The sequence below is a fragment of the Pristiophorus japonicus genome, chromosome 4 (assembly GCF_044704955.1).
Source record: "Pristiophorus japonicus isolate sPriJap1 chromosome 4, sPriJap1.hap1, whole genome shotgun sequence".
NCBI lineage: Eukaryota > Metazoa > Chordata > Chondrichthyes > Pristiophoridae > Pristiophorus > Pristiophorus japonicus.
In genome coordinates, this window is record NC_091980.1 from 246586752 (window position 1) to 246604847 (window position 18096).

An 18096-nucleotide genomic window follows, 5' to 3' on the forward strand; every position below is an offset into this window, starting at 1 on the left:
CGGCTAATTTATATTAATGCTTATTTCCTTTACCAGCTATGAATATTGTCTCTGTCATTTTAACATATATAACTTGCATAACTAAGTTTTCCTGGAAGAAAATGACATTTAAATAGAGGCATCATCTGCCTGCTTCGGTGGACGTAAAAGATCCCATGGCTCTATTCAAAGAAGTGTACGGCAGCTCTCCCGGCGTACTGGCTATCAATCAGGCACCAGCACCAAATCATTATCTGGTCAACTATGTCATTACTGTTTATAGAATCATAGAAATTTACAGCAGGTAAGGAGACAATTTGACCCATCGTGTCTGCCAGCCGCAAAAGAGCTATCCAGCCTAATCCCACTTTCCAGCTCTTGGACCATAGCCTTGTAAGTTGCAGCACTTCAAGTGCATATCCAAGTACTTTTTTAATGTGATGAGCGTTTCTGCCTCCACCACCCTTTCAGGCAGTGCGTTCCGGACTCCCACCTTCCTCTGGGTGAAAAAGTTCTCAATTCCCCTCAAATTCTGCTACCATTTACTTTAAATCTATGCCCGCTGGGTATTGACCTCTCTGCTAGAGAAAAAGGGTTCTTCCTATCCATTCTATCCAGACCCCTCATAATCTTATGTAACTGAATCAAGCCTCCCCTCGGCCTCCTCTGTTCCAAAGAAAACAACCCCTGCCTATCCAATCCTCATAGCTAAAATTCTCCAGTACTGGCAACGTCCTCGTAAATCTCTTCTGTATTCTCCAGTACAATCACATCTTTCCTGTAATGTGGTGACCAGAACTGTACACAGTACTCTAGCTATGGCCTAACTACTGTTTTATATAGTTCTAGCATCACCTCCCTGTTCTTGTGTTCCATGCCTCGGCTAATAAAGGAAAGTATCCTGTATACGTTATCTAACTGTTGCCTTCAGGGATCTGTGGACGTGCACTCCAAGATCCCTCTGTTCCTCTACACTGCTCAGTATCCTACCAATTATTATATATTCCCTCGCTAAAGTGGACTGGAAAAATAGATTAAAGAGTGGGACAGTTGATGAGCAATGGCAGACATTTAAGGAAATATTTCATAACTCTCAACTAAAATATATCCCAATGAGAAGGACATGCTGTAAGCGAAGGGATAACCATCCGTGGCTAACTAAGGAAATAAGGGATGTTATCAAATTGAAAACAAGGGCATACAATGTGGCCAAGTCTAGTGGGAGGCCAGAGGATTGGGAAACTTAAAAGCCAGCAAAGAACAACTAAAAAAAGTAATAGAGAGGGAAGATAGATTATGAAAGTAAACTTAACACAAAATATAAAATCAGATAGTAAGAGTTTCTACAGGTACATAAAAAGGAAAAGAGTGGCTAAAGTAAATGTTGGTCCCTTAGAGGATGAGACTGGGGAATTAATAATGGGGAACAGGAAAATGGCAGAGACTTTGAACAAATATTTTGTATCGGTCTTCTGAGTAGAAGACACTAAGAACATCCCAATAGGGAATAATCAAGGGGCTACAGGGAGGGAGGAACTTAACAATCACTATCACTAAAGAAATAGTACTCGGTAAAATAATGGGAATAAAGGCGGACATGTCCCCTAGATCTGAAGGTTTGCATCCTCGGGTCCTAAAAGAAGTGGCTGCAGAGAGAGTGGATGCATTGGTTGTAATCTACCAAAAGTCCCTGGATTCTGGGGAGGTCCCAGCGGATTGGAAAACCGCAAATGTAACACCCCTATTTAAAAAAGGAGACAACAGAAAGCAAGAAACTATAGACCGGTTAGCCTAACATCTGTCATTGGCAAAATGCTGGATGTCATTATTAAGGAGGCAGTAGCAGGACATTTGTAAAAGCATAATTCAATCAAGCAGAGTCAGCATGGTTTTATGAAAGAGAAATCATGTTTGACAAATTTTCTGGAGTTCTTTGAGGATGTAACGAGTAGGGTGGATAAGGGGGAACCAGTGGATGTGGTGTATTTGGATTTCCAGAAGGCATTCACTAAGGTGCCACATAAAAGTTAACTGCACAAGATAAAAGTTCACAGGGTTGGGGTAATATATTAGCATGGATAGAGGATTGGCTAACTAACAGAAAACAGAGTCAGGATAAATGGCAAAAAGTAACTAGTGGGATGCTGCAGGGATTGGTGCTGGGGCCTCAACTATTTACAATCTATATTAATGACTTGGATGAAGAGACTGAGTGTAATGTAGCCAAGTTTGCTAATGATACAAAGATGGGTGGGAAAGCAAATTGTGAGGACACAAAAAATCTGCAAAGGGATATAGACAGGCTAAGTGAGTGGGCAAAAATTTGACAGGTGGATTATAATGTGGGGAAATGTGAGGTTATCCACTTTGGCAGAAATAATAGAAAAGCAAATTAAAATTTAAATGTAGAAAAATTGCAAAGTGCTTCAGTACAGAGGGACCTGGGGGTTCTTGTGCATAAAACACAAAAAGTTAATATGCAGGTATTTCAAGTGATCAGGAAGGTAAATGGAATGTTGGCCTTTATTGCAAAGGGGATAGAGTATAAAAGCAGAGAAGTCCTGCTACAACCATACAGGGTATTGGTGAGGCCACACCTGGAGTACTGCATGAAGTTTTGGTCTCCGTATTTAAGGAAGGATATACTTACATTGGAGGCTGTTCAGAGAAGGTTCACTCGGTTGATTCCAGAGATGAGGGGGGTGACTTATGAAGATAGGTTGAGTAGGATGGGACTAAACTCATTGGAGTTCAGAAAAATGAGAGGTGATCTTATCGAAACATATAAGATAATGAGAGGGCACGACAAGTTGGATGCAGAGAGTATATTTCCACATAGGGGAAACTAAAACTGGGGGCACTGTCTCAGAATAAGGGGCCACCCATTTAATACTGAGATGAGGAGGAATTTCTTCTCTGAGTGTTGTAAATCTGTGGAATTCTCTGCCCTAGAGAGCTGTGGAGGCTGGGTCACTGAATATATTTAAGGCTGAGATAGACAGATTTTTGAGCAATAAGAGAATAAAGGGTTTTGGGGAGTGGGCAGGGAAGTGGACCCGAGTCCATGATCAGATCAGCCATGATCTTATTAAATGGCGGAGCAGGCTCAAGGGGTCAAATGGCCTACACCTGCTCCTATTTCTTGTGTTCTTGTGTTAGCCCTTCCCAAATGCATTGCCTCACACTTCTTTGGATTGAATTCCATTTGCCACTTTTCTGCCCACCTGACCAGTCCATTGATATCTTTCTGCAGTCTAGAGCTATCTTCCACATGGCCAATTTTTGTATCATCTGCAAAGATCTTAATCATGACCCCACATTGAAGTCTAAGTCATTGATGTATGCCACAAAAAGCAAAGGACCTAGTACTGAGCCCTGCAGAACCCCACTGGAAACAGCTTTCTTCTTCCGCCAGAGGGACAAGGCATAGTGGCAACACCGTCCCTCCAAACACAGGCACCTGCTCGACTATGTCATCATCCGAAGCAGGGAACACAAGGATGTTCGCACCACCCGTGCCATGACAGGAGCTGATGACTGCTGGATGGACCACCGCCTAATCCGATCCATCATTGACTCCCTTCCCTGTTTCTCTTAACAGCCTGGGATACATTTCATCCACGCCTAGCGATGTATCTATTTTCAAAGATGCTAAACCTCTTAATATTTCCTCTCTCTCTATGTTTATCATCTAATATTTCACGCTCCTCCTCCTTAACTACAATGAGACCTTACAAGTGACTGCAATTGAAGTGCTTTGGAACATCCTAAGGATTGTGAGAGATGCTAAGAAAATGCAAGTTCTTTCTATTGAAAATAATATACTAACACTTATTTGACCTGGAAGCACTTCATTAATTTGCCTTAGAAATTTTGGGTGGGATTAAATTTAGCTTTAGATAAATATTTGATCGAATGTAGAATTGTGATGTTTCAACTTATTTCCCCTTTACTTGCTTTATAAAGAATTCCTGATCCAGGCATAACATGAACTGTAAACAACAATAAAATGTTGCTAATTACTTTGCTGTTATTGGTCAGTCAAGGATTTTCTATTATTTTTTTATACACACATGCCTTTTCTGAACAAAATATCTTTTTGAGTAAGAAAATATTTTATTTGTGTACACTTATAGTCAAAGTGATTGATTCAAAATTTGACAAATTAGTGGGAGATGGGGTGGGGCGGGTGGCATGTCCACAGCGTAGCCAGTATCTGAGCAGTGAATGACTGACCGCAACTTCAGGATTCCCGTGTTTACTTGCGCACACACTACATCCTGAAGTTGCGGTCAGTTTCAGAGGAGTAATGACTGCAAATGCTTGGTGGTTTGCCATCATTACACACCGCAAATTCCGGGCCAATGTTTCTGTCTAATTTCAGCTCTACTTTCACCCATCTGTGCATGCAAATTCTTTTTAGGATATTATTTGGCTCGGAGTAATTTTTTTCCCCTTGTGCCTCGAGATAGTTTTCAGTTAAAGGCACTACATAAATGCAAGTTTTTGTTGTATAATCTGTTTTCCTCACTAGGTTGGGTGGTGGCTCAGATGATGCAAAGGAAATAATGCAAGACAAATTCTTTGCTGGAATCGAGTGGCAAGATGTCTATCAGAAAAAGGTGATGACAAAATGTTCTATTTGACCGAGTCACTCAGTGTAGACCATAGACACACAATTTATTGAATAAAAGGGTTCTGAATATATCCATTTTAGGATGAGCATATTTCCCCCACCCCATGAGGAAATGCTTAATTTGCACTGGATACATCCTTCAATGGTATATTCAGAATTGAGGCCTAGCATGTATGCAGGAATCACAGATGTAAACCTGCAATCTACCAATGCCCCCACAGCACTATCTGTTTAATTCGATTGGTTTTCTGTCCTTCTCTGTTCTTTCATTATACTACTTTTATTGTTGTTAGCCACTTTCTCACCGCACCATTACCTCATGCTGGTCAGGGAGGGTTTGATTAGGAGACTGGACAAGTGAGCAGGTACTTTGTGAATGATGCTGCAAAATAACAGCAAGACTGGCTAAGCTAACACCCTAAACCACACTGTTGCATCAGGGATACTCTTCTTGGGTTAGGGCTGAGATACATTGTTGGGTTTGAGTAAAAGGAGCATAGCTGTGCAATACCTGAGCTGGGGTGCTTGATACTGACACTAGGTTCTCGAAATGAAAGGTGTTCCATTCCCCAGCATGAACATCCCTTACATTGGTGACCATAAAAAAAAACAGAACCCATTCTATGTTTAATCTTAGGTTAAAGGCCACATTCTGTGTTCTGTAACACTGCTGTGTGACCAAATTATCACATTTTTATTCCAGTATTAACTACAATGTGTACATTAGATTGTTTCTTTATGATGTCAGTACAATAAAATAATGACATTTTGTATATTCAACAGCTTACTCCACCATTTAAGCCTCAGGTGACATCCGAGATGGACACAAGGTACTTTGATGAAGAATTTACAGCACAGACAATAACGATCACTCCACCTGATCGAGGTATTCTGACTTACATTTTTATTGTATATTTTTGAGCTTGTCTATGTTTTTCAATTTGTGCCAAATAGTTGTACAGATCAGTTCCAATATGGGAATGGATGCTATGTGAATCTCACCTTGCATTGCTCTTTCTAAACCCTAATCTCAGAAGTTATCGACTGATTACTTTGAATGTGTGTCTGAAATGATTAGTCAAACTTTAAAAAATGTGACACTTGTGAAGTAAAATGACCTGTGTGTGCAGTTATTGATGAGGCTCTTGTGTTGAACAGATGGCAGTATGGAATCTATAGACAATGAGAGAAGACCACACTTCCCCCAGTTTTCATACTCAGCCAGTGGAAGGGACTGAACTCGACCGTCTTCAAAAAAAAATTCATAACGATAAGAAAGCCAAATCGGATTTTAAGAACTTCTTATTATCAGAAACTCATATGAGAGGTTATCAGACTTATCTGGCTGGTTTATCCAACTACATAATGTTTGTAGGTAATTTGGGAAAAAAATGTTGGCTGTTTCGACAAAATCTTTCCTTCATTTGTGATATGATGGAAAATTAGCTACTTTTTGAAACTGAAATACTGGCTCCTATGCAGTAACTTAATTTTAATTTTAAGTGAGCAGCTCCATGATGGCATGCATTTAGAATGCACGAGTATCATTTTGATTGACAGGAGAGTGGTAACTGATACTTTGAACTGAACTCTCCTTTATTAACTCTATATATTTATGGTCTGCATTGAAGGTGCCCAACATATCAAATGGATTTAACATTCTGTTTTAGTAAACCGCTCATTGTAATTGGTTTCCTGCAAGATATTTTCTTACCTATAAAAGCTAGGTAATAATCCATTCCTGCCCTTTCTATTGGTAACATGTATGAAAGATGTGACTAATTTAGTAGCTAGTGCAATAAGTAAACCTCAAAGTCAGAGAATTCACAAAGCTAACCGGTCCAATGTACTTTAAAGGACAAAGGTAGTCTGGAGTCCAACCAGAGCTCCTCCTGTAATTTGTTTACCTCTTCTAAAACACACAAACAACAAATGGTCTCAGTGAGGCACAACAACAGCTGCAGCAGCAGGAACTTTGCTGTAGTTTGTGAGAAAAAAAATTGAATCTAGAACAAGATCATGCATTTCAGTTTTAGCCACCGACTGAAATCTGCCACTGAAGGATGCAACTTGTTCTTTAAAAAAAAACCCACTTACCACTTCACATAATATTGTTTTGTTCTTGTGTCAGTAACCTTGCCATTTCTTTGACACTTGCTGCGCATCTTTGGACGTTACATTCATATTTTGCTCGTGTCATTTATCAGTGTTTTCAATAAGATCAATTCTGTCAATACCACATTTAGTAATTTAATGTTTGACAGTGAATGTTGAGGAATATTGTTTCCCTTTTTATAGTTTGTTTCTGAAAATGATTGTCCTGAAATGGAGCTGAATAATATCCATCTTGCTGTGTCCAAACTGTAAAGAATCTGTTCAGTCATCAGTCACATTCCCTTAAGGTTGCTTACTTCCATTCTAGCTCCATTAAAACAGCTGTGCTGAAGCTGCAGGATTGAGCTGGCAGTCCATACAGCGTTTGTAGAGTGAATGTTCTACAAACGACAGCACTTAAAACACTCAGTACTCAGTATTTCCTGTTTCCCTCATGGCATTGGAGGGTCCAAGATAATAACTACCAGTTACCATAATTTTGTACACTGTACTGTAGTATTTTTACATGCATAATATACCATTTTCCTTCAAAAATGAACAAATAAAACAGATATAACATGTGAGATCTATTTTCTTTGCATGCGGGCAAATTCCTTCCCATTTTAAATTGTGTACTTGTGTATGTCAAATAAACTTGCCAGTGGACAACTAACTGGACAGTGTACCCAAGATATCTCAAAATGTTAAATCTATTTATTTTTAAGAATATTGTGATTTTCTTTTTAATCACAAGAATTTGTGAATAATCTTTTGGCTATTATTCATAGGCTCAAACAGTGGGTACCTATCTCAATTCAGGACCAAGTAGATTGGCTAATGATATAACAGGGATTAAGAGATAGGTAATTAGGATCGAGTAGCAGAAATATCCAGCAAGTTGATAAGCTGCTCAGTTGCACCACTATTTGTCGTACTTGATAGAGCTTTGCACTGTGCTTGGTTGCACACTAATCATCATTTATTAAAATCTCCAGTTATCACCTGGCGACATCCATAATATACATTTTAATTGTAATTGACCAGCCAGGTTTGGCCCAATTAGTCAGGAAAAACTCCAATTTCTATGGGTATTGGTGTTGTGCCCAATATTTCAAAGAATACTTTAAAGTGCCCAGATTCATCGATCTTTTGTTTACATTTCTCTCTGAAACTGCTTGTTTGATAACCAACTTGTTAAGTTACTGTATTAGTTAAATAACTCTTTCCTCAGGTTCTTCACTCAAATTTTCATTAATTGAACCTTTTCAGTCATTTTTCTTTGCAGTAAATAAATGCACGATACATATTTTTGTAAGTAAAAGATTAATCTACACCATGTGGTAGTTTAGCCATCGCCATTTGGCACTTAATTCAGGTCCAGGTGGTATGACAGACAGACCATATTCTCTTGAGCTGCTCGAATGTGACATCTGTTCAGCAACCAGATGTTATTTGTAGTGAAGTTCAGACCATTTTATGTTGATCCTGAGTATATGAAAGGATTCAACTGGAACAACCATACAATACAACACAATGCTTTTTATTCTATTTAAATATTCTACCATGTACTTCATTACAGTATGCTTTCTTCACAGTACAATGAATGCACGTTCTTTTGGTTTTTTGTGTTCACTCAAATATCTTTCAAACTAAAATCATTTTCCATTAAATTAGGTCAGAATATATTTATATATTTCCATAATTGTAGGCCAAATTTATAAGCTGAATAATACTACAGATCTAACATATACTTCTGCCATTAGTCCTGCTCTTCCTTCCCTGCACCAGCCTTGACCCAATCATTGTCTAGAATCGGCCTTTCCTTCTGCTACTTTTGTGCCCTCACTCGGATCTGGAATTTACTGCATAAGTAGCAATGGCTGCAAATCAACATTCAGCTGGTCTGTGGCACTGTGTTAACATCCGTATCTGACTCTGTTTTAATAGGCAGAGGTATGATGCTACTACATACCTTTAGAATGATTCTCTAGTAACTTTTATCTAAGATATACCAGACTACCCTGATAGCACAATGAGTAGCTCAGCTGTGTAGCTATGGAGATGCCAGGTTTAATCTTGGGTCTGTGCTGAGTTAGTTGATGTCAGTTAGAATAGAAGTAGATGCATTACAATTGGTCTCCGTACTTCCCACATCTGATATTTACTGCTCCTGCTGGAAGTGTATGTCTGGACAATGGCAGAGGATTGGATTGGGCCTAGCTGGGATGCCCTTTTTAATTGAACAGCCTTCTGAAGAAGGCTTACAAATAACCACTTGGATGAAATATCAGAGGCTGACTGTGGAACCATACCTCAGTAAGGGGTCACCGCCTTCCAGAGATTTCATTTACATATATTTTTTTTAACTACATGCCCTTTCATAATTCTGCTTGTGTAATGAGTACCCAGGGTTGCTCGCAATGGTAAGTATGGAAGTTAATGAAAAGGACACAGCAATGTTAATGTATTTTGGTCATTTTTAATGTTTTCTTTCTGCTGACACTTGGGTTCTTGTGAGCCTTGATCCAAATTGTTTTAATTTATTTTCATTTGATTCCAGTACCACTATGGGTAACAATGGGAATTCCCCTGTCTGAAGTGTTCCTCCATTGGTGGCACTCTTCCAGACAGGTCAGGCTGCACAAAAGGCATTCTGAGTCTCTTCCCCACCCTGTCAGTGCCTACATATCTGCATCTGTAGACAGAGGTAAAAAATACCACTCTGTCATATGATTTCTCATGCAGAGGCTCCTATTTGCAAAGGATGCCACGACAGCAGACAACAGTATCCTGACCAATTTTAATATTGGATGCATTTTCAGAAGTACCTCAATCACAGTATATAGTTATTTCAGTAGCATTGCAAGAAGGAAGGGATATTGGTGTGATCAGCCATTGTATTTGCAAAGATGGTACCATCCATGCCTGTAGGCCTCAACACATCTCCATGCCAATGACCATGAGGAATTCTCTTCATGGGCTTTGGGTCATCAGAAAGTCAGAAGCAGATCTATGCCATCTACTGCAAGGATAAAATGAAGGGCTTTCATAAATAAATAAGGAAAAATTGTTTTGTAAGAATAAAAATGTATGTTAATGATGGAATTGATTTGTGATGTATGTAATAAAGGTGAATTTAGTGTATGTATAAATGTCGAAAGTGCAGATTACACAGACGGGCTGCGGTTTGGACTTGAGCACAAAGTGGATACATCAAGTTCAAGTCGTCTCTGGGTGGGCGGAGCTTAAGGAACAAAAGGAACATGACTTTTGGGGTAAACAAGCCCATCGAAACTAAAAGATGTCAATAGGAAAACAATTAATAAGAAATGGCTCCAGTTTCTGCAGACAGTCACATGTGTGAGAAAAGCCAATAAAGAACTGCCCTGAAACTAAGACTTTAAACTAAATCCTGGGGCTTTACCAACTTCTGCTGGGAAACAATGGCTTTACGAGATATAAAAAGGGAACCCAAAAGCCTGTTCTCTCTGATGACCACGTGGTGAAGCAAGAAGCCGCCCTCTCTACACAAACCAGACCAAGAAGCAAGGAAGAAGACTGCGAGATTTTCTTGACTCAGGGAAGTATATGTCTGTTTAAAATCTGTAACTCATTGCCTTACCTGTTGTAATTAAGTAGAGTTGACTTGTTTCGTCAGGTAGGCTACGTGCATGTGTGGCTGTTTAATAAACTTATTCCAAATTGTTTTAAAAGAATTGGTCTTGCTGTCAATTTAATGCCAGAGATTTAGAAATGTTGCACTCCGCTGGTAGAAGGGCCCGTAACCAAAGGACACAGATTTAAGGTAATTGGCAGAAGAGTCAGAGGCGAGATGAGAAATTGTTTTATGCAGCCAGTTATGATCTGGAATGCACTGCATGAAAGGATAGTGGAAGCAAATTCAATGGTTGCTTTGAAAAGGGAATTGTATAAATATTTGAAGGGGAGAAAATTGCAGGACTTATGGGTGGACAAAACGGGTGTGGGAATAATTGTATAGCTCTTTCAAAGAAGTGGCAGAGGTACGATGGGTCAAATAGCCTCCTTCTGTGCTGTATGATTCTATGATACCTGTATCTGCAACTGCCATGCAGCATAAGGCTGGTACGTCCAGTGACAGTAATGGTCAGTTGTACACTGAAACTTCCTTACAGACATACTGCAATGCAGATTTATGGAGATGCTGCTATGAAGTAACACCGAGGGATAACCCTGATTGCAACTACCTCATGTAGCACCACCTCCGCTGCAGCAGTAATCAAATAGGATTGGGGCTGGATGCTCCATTACTTACGAGTAGATTCATGCTTTCAACTTGGGTTTCCTATTCCTTTGCTTTTGCCTGTAGCATTTTAGTCCTTTCCCCCTACATCCTAGAAAAGGCTACCAATGACCTGGCATGCCTCCAAGTCTACCTAAGGCTGTAAGAACTTTTATCTCTCTATTCTAACATTTCCCTATAGTTATCTGTACCCTTTACATTTTCCATCAGACAGTTTTCTGTTCCCTGTACATATTTAAATATGTATAACTATAATGAATTGTAGAAAACTGGGCGGAAACATACTTCCATTTGGGTGAGTTTTGTACCCGTTTCAAACAGTATCATTGCCAGAAGCTCTAGGGGCCGAAATTTCCCCTTCCCTTAAGGCCTGTTATCGGCGGAAATTGGCGGCCACGCTGCGGAGTGGAATGGCCGTCATTTTGAAAATTGCCCTCCTGCGGTATCCCGCTCCCCCCACAACCGCTCTGCTGCTGCCGATCCATCCTAAGTGCGTCATCAGAGTGCGCACCGCCAATGTGCCCCCCCTAATGAAAAATTCCACGCTGAAAATCTTGCTCCCGGCGCTCGGTGCCACGGACAGCTTTTTCTGTCGGTGCACTGTGCTTGCAGTGTTTGTAAAATGGTAGTGCGACTGCTGTGGCCACCATATTTTTTTTGTCGGGCCGACAATTATGCCCCATGGTTTGGCCGAGCCGCCAACAGGCAGCCTGACACCCCCTCTTGGGTGCCAGGCCGCTGGCCCGGCCGAAACCCTCCCTGGTGGCCCAGTGGACCTAACTAAAAGAATCGCAGAGCTCGCAGCGGCTCTCCTCTTTAAGTGAAGGGGAGAGACACGGTGACGCGCCATCGTGATGACGTCATCAGCAGTTCGCTGATAGTGACGGCTTTGGACACTCCACCCGCCCCCCACTTCCGCCCCTCTGCTTACCGAACTTCCACTCTCCATCACACTTCCCCCCCACCCACAATTATGACCGACTTCCGGGCTGCTCCAAAAAAAAAAGCCAAAGAGTGGAATTCCGCCCAAGAGGCGGTGAAAACAGTCGAAACAAAAGGTGCACTGTGTTTTCGGTGGGAGGCAATTTCGGCCCCCGAGGGTCACGTTTCTATACATTTGCTGTAGTAGACTGAAAAGTGCACACTGAGATTCATACATTACCAGTCAGCAGGATTTAATGAGATCTTAAAATAAATCTTTACTGATGGTTGTAATCAAATTCAGTGGCGATTTTAGAAGCAAAAATGCATCTCTGGTTTAAAGCCAGAATTCAATTATATGTTAATACAGAATCACTTTTTTAGTTGTATAGTTACTGTGTGTCAGTTTTTTTGAGGCGGGAGGGGGGGAAATACCATCCCCATTATAGCTATGGAACTTGGACATCAAGTAAACCTAAATCTGAATCTGGAGGGCTGTTGTGCCCATAACAGCATTTCACCATCTGGTGCACATACAGCCCTCCAGTCTGAAATTGGCATTGAACAGCAAGCTTCGAGGTTTGAGAATTCACCTCACATAGGGACCCAGCTTCATTTCCCACCATGATTTAAACCTGGAACCCAACAGTAGGAAAAAACACAACAGAGCCACAAAGCCACCTGTGCTCACATTAATAATTTAATAATATTGAGCTACAAACAAACACGATGTTTTTTTTGTAATTAAATTTGCTTTTCACAAAATAATAAATGTTTGAAGCTTACATAACCTAATTGAAATTCAATTGCATGCAGCCATTTTGTAGGCAACAATTTGTTACCATCCATATTCGACTAATGATGAAAATGTTCTGTGGTGCCTGGTAGGTTAAGCTCTTGTTGCTACCCACTTACTGCTGCACATAAAATACCAGTCAACTTTTTCCTCTATTGATGGGATGCAGTTATCAGGCTGGGGAGGCTAGAGGAACTAACAAGAAACCAGTCGGCATAATTGACTGGTCTCAGTATCCTGCTGTAATTGAGTGATGCACAGGTCCACTTTGGTCAAAAGTTCAGAGCCTTTGGACTGCATGCTGCGTTTGTACTCTCTGAAACAAAACTGCCACAGAGAATATACTGGGAACCAGCCATGTTTTCTTTCCTATCCAGAGACACAAAATATTTCATGGGTCTAGACTTGCTCAGAAACTCTGCATAAAAGCAGTTGTGAATGACTGACAGATTGAATCATTCTTTGTCTTGCAGAAGTGGGAACATGTGTCAGCTGTCACTGCATCTGCTCACAGTGGATGTGATGGGCTTGAGCCCTGAAGCAACAGATTGCAAGTCCTAATTCTAGAAATCCTTGACTTTTGTAATAAAGGGGTGAATTTTAATAAAGAGAACAAGCTACCATTTCCCATAACTCCAGCAAACTTAAAGCTAAGCTGCAAAGGGCAATTATTCTGCGAGCATTATTCAACTGTCTAGTGAATAGTTCACCAAAAGTTTTACATCTGCATCAACACAACAATAGCCTGCTTCATAATGACACGCTGGTTTATAGGGGAACAGAAAGCTCATACAAACATTGTTTTGCATTTTAAGGTCAGATACAACTCTCTTCCATCAAGAAAGTAGCCACCAACTACTTCATACCACAATTATTTTTCAAGTCTTTTAAAATATGTAAGCACAATAGCAAAGGAACAATAAAATTTATTGAATTTAACTGATTAGATTATTAAATCCAGTTTAGAGTTTAAAATGTGTGCCTTTCTTTACAACGGTATGCTCATTTCATACATCAGTCATTTCAAGATCAAACACATTTAAAGCAGAATATCCTCACCAAAGGGGCCTGTTGTTTTATTTTGAAAATTGAAACATGACATTAAGCTTGGCTAAAATAATTATTTGCTTGTAATTTTATTTATTATTTTGATTAAAAAATTGCTATCTAGCCTCCTGGGTTGAAGCTGTTTAGGTTTAAATGTGTTTATTGCCTTAAAGCCATTACTTATCAATATTTGAAAACAAATCTTCCAGTACTTTGACAATATTTATCATGGCATCTTGTCCAATGGGTTCACTTGAGCAATGTTAAGATGAATTGTATCACTCTACAGAGTCCTGCAATAAAATTGAACTCTTGTTTTGCTGAGCAGGAATTTATTATTTTGAATTTATAATCTATGCTGTGCTGTGGGGAAATACATTTTTTTAATGTGGCATTTATATGGGGAAGGGGTAGCTTTACTTGCTACCTCAGCCAGAGATAGTACACAGCACAGCAGAGATAAGAAGGGGATGTGAATACTTGCCTAAAAATAAAGTAATCAGGAGTAAAAAGATGTATTCATAGGGTTCATGTGGTAGTTACATTGTTAAAAGTGCTAAATTTTTGTTAGGTTTTTGGGAAGGTGTTTGAGAGGTGAGGATGGCAAAACAGCAAGAACATAAAAGTGATCAGAAGTCCTTTGCAAGAAACTCCTGTGCCTTTTAGCAAGATGAACAATTTGTGGTATTAACATCCATGACTATACGTCCGATACATTCTCCAAGGATATTCTTGCAGGCGGTGCGAACAAAAAAAAAAATAGAAAAACATTTTAAAAAAATACCCAAAGAAGCAGAGGCTTTGTGCTTTCCATGTTGTTAACACACTGGATTACCTTATGTTTTGCAGTAATTAAGCCCCTATCTATAAATATATTAAAATTCTTATGTTGCATGCTCTTTTGAATACTGCTTTGTCAATGTTTCCTATGGAGATTCCCATGTTAAAATAGGGATGATTTTAGCAGTTTCTGCTCAACTCTTTCAAAATTATTAAACGAGAACAAATTTCAAAACCTTTATTCAGGTTAACATATTTCTGTAGTGCCTTTAATGTAGTAAAAATGTCCCAAGGTGCATCACAGAACTAGTATCAGCTAAAATTTGACACAGCCATAAGCCAGAGAGATAGGTGATCAAAAGCTTGGTCTAAAAAGTAGGTTTTAAGGAGTGACAGAGGGGATTCCAAAGCTCGACAGATATCTGAAGATACGCCGCCAATGGTGGGATGAAAGATGAGAATTTTAAAATCGAGGCGTTGCCGGACTGGGAACCAATTTAGATTAGCAAGCACGTGTGTTGGGTGAACAGACTTGGTGAGAATTAGGATATGGGCAGCAGAGTTTTGAATGAGCACAAGTTTAAGGAGGGTGGAAGGCCGGCCGGGAGAGCATTGTTATAGTCTATTCTGGATGTAACCAAGGGATGGATGAGGGTTTCAGCAGATGAGCTGAGGTAGGGGCAGAGATAGGTGATCATTATCATCATAGGCAGTCCCTCAGAATTGAGGAAGACTTGCTTCCACTCTTAAAATATATGAGTCCTTGGATGGCTGAACAGTCCAATACAAGAACCACAGTCCCCCTCAAGTGGGACAGATAGTCAGCGAGAGCAAGGGAGGGCGGGACAGGTTTGCCACATACTCTCAGCGATGAGACTCTAGGTGCTCACCGCCCTCCCGGATGCACTTCCTCCACATAGAGTTTAGGGTGGTCTTTGGCCAGGAACTCCCAGGTGTCAGTGGGGATATTGCACTTTATCAGGGAGGCTTTGAGGGTGTCCTTGTAACGTTTCCTCTGCCCAACTTTGGCTTGTTTGCCGTGGAGTTCTGAGTAGAGCGCTTGCTTTGGGAGTCTCATGTCTGGCATGTGAACTCACTGAGATAGGTGATATTACAGTGATGAAGTAAAAAGTCTTGGTGATGTGAAGTCAGAAGCTCAACTCAGGGTCAAATAGGGTTAAATGATGTGAGCAATCTTAAATATGAATGGTCATTCCAAACAAAATGATTAGTTCAACTAGATATAGAACAAGCAGGTCAAAAAGCAGAGGACTCAAGTGCCACTGGAGTATTCAAGTTAGTTAGTATACATTATTTTTCTGAAACTTAGCCAATTACAGCTCTACAATAGATTTGTTTATGCCAAAATGGCAAAGACTCTAGTTTCATCAAGTTACTATTTTGTCATGAGCAGCTTTGCCACAATTTGTGCACTTTTTACCCTTAATAGCTATGCAACAAGGTTAATATAGTGCAAGATTCTAGACCCTTTACTTTGGATTCCCCATCCTTTGATATGGGTACAATGACAAGAGTAAAACTGCACTGGACTTGATTTTAATTTAAAATTTGTTTTTGCATTTAAAGAACAATTGGGGATAAGTATCCCTAACCTTACCAAGAATTCTATCTAATACACAAATGTAATCTAATTGCACCTCTAGGTATGTGGCAGCTCCATGTATTGGACCAAATGTATGAAATCTCAGTAAATTGTAGAATCATTGTGAAATACTTTGGGACATTAAGGTCATTAAAGGCATTATATAAATGCCAGTTTGTTCTTTTAATTGACTAGAGTGCATTAGATGCAAATAAACTCAATCCATAACCTTAATTTTGTTTCACATTGGAAGGCAGGAGTTTGCAATGTAGCTCAGCAGTACACTCTAGTGGCAGGACAAGTGTAATCTGTAAAGCAGAAAGTGAAAGTTTGATGCATTGAAGGGTAAGCTAGATAAACACAAGGGAGAAAGGAACAGCAGGTTATGCTGATGGAGTTAGATGAAAAGGGAGGAGGTTCACATGGGGTATAAACATGGACCAGTTTGGCCAAATGGCCTGTTTGTGCTGTACATTCTATACAAACATTTGCTTTTGTGGCTTTCCCACTATCTTAAGTACATACTGTAAATTAAACTGTTCATTTATATGATCAGTCACAAGGAAAATCAATTTACATCCAGCACTGTCTTCCAAGTGTCAGTTTGGTTTAGTAAGTAGCATTCATGCCTCAATCCAGGACTTGAGCACATTGAGGGAATGTAGCATCAGAAGTGCTGTCTTTTGGATAAATACTAAACTGACACCCTTCTATCTGTTCAGGCAAATGTAAAAGATTCCATGAAGCTAGAGAGGATTTCTCCCAGTGGTCACCATTCTCCTCAACCATCACTTAATCTCATTTGCCATTTGTGGGATCCTACTGATTCCAGCAGAGAGTATACGTCAAAATCCATTGTTTGTAAAGCACACATATTGAGGGCAAAAGGCATTTAGCAGATCATTGAAGTCCTGCACCAAGTAGGCTATTTAAGAAATAAGTTGGTCAGAAACAATTTAATGATTTCCTCAGACAGTACATTATGGCCCCAGAATTCCTCCCCTCCGACTGACTCTGGAGGTCCAACAGAAGAGCAGGAATTTAGGCCAGGACCCAGTTATGATGGCAGTCTCCGTCACTACACAATTGGTGCAAGAGGGAGACAAACAAATTCCTACAGGCCCAGCATGCTTAATCAGATCTTGTGACAACAGAAGTATAGCCCACTTGGAGGGTGTGGAATGATTTAAAAAAACATGCAGACCCCCTCACCCAAGAATGCAGACATGATTCTTGGAATGCAGGGGGGGGGGGGGGGGGAGAAAAGGACGAAGTTAAGTTAAGTTTTCTTCTGCTCAAGCAGACAACCAGTTGGCAGATCACCACTTGACATGTGCCCCTTCTGATGTGGATGTCCACCACTGCCATATGAACTTTGACAGGGTCCACAGCAGAGATCCTAGGCAGGTACTTCACTTATATTGGAATGCACCTCCCTGAAAAAGCATTGAGCCTAACATAATGAAGTTCCACAGTACAATAATGCCTAAACAGAATTATGCACAAGATAAGCTACTGCACCTGCAGTGCAATATTCTGCATTCACTGGTGTGAAAGTGTGTGTAAATCTACCCATAAGGAATCAGTATCCATTAATTTATGAGAATGGCCCACAGGTATCAAAGTGCAGAAATTTAACCACATGCTCTCAATGGATACCAAAGCCAATTTATAGGATATCAGTCATTATTTGCAAGGGAATAGTCAGAGGCAATGCCAAGTATTAAAGATTTCAGTAGTGCAAGTGTGGTTTCCCTTTTCTGCACCCAGCAATTATCTTCAAATATTTCCAAAAGTTAATGCATGGCAGATTAGCAATTCCTCTAGTCTGTCTCAACTTGTAACACCTTGCACGAACATTTTAATTCCCAACAGCAGCCACCATAACCACTTTCACAGATGTACCTTGGACTGAGCCTTCTATTCCTGCTGGGGGGGCAGGGCACTAATTTTCAACT

The 18096-nt window shown here is 40.1% G+C and overlaps 1 protein-coding gene across 1 annotated transcript in view; it reads left to right on the forward strand.

Moving 5' to 3' along the window:
- akt1 (v-akt murine thymoma viral oncogene homolog 1) overlaps positions 1–7369 on the forward strand; it is a 130180-nt gene extending 122811 nt beyond the window's left edge. Inside the window, exons 12-14 of the mRNA XM_070877511.1 lie at positions 4514–4601; positions 5399–5501; positions 5774–7369. Of these exons, the coding sequence (XP_070733612.1) occupies positions 4514–4601; positions 5399–5501; positions 5774–5853 (271 nt within the window). The 3' untranslated portion in view covers positions 5854–7369. The remainder of the gene's footprint in view (positions 1–4513; positions 4602–5398; positions 5502–5773) is intronic.
- The last annotated feature ends 10727 nt before the right edge of the window (positions 7370–18096 follow it).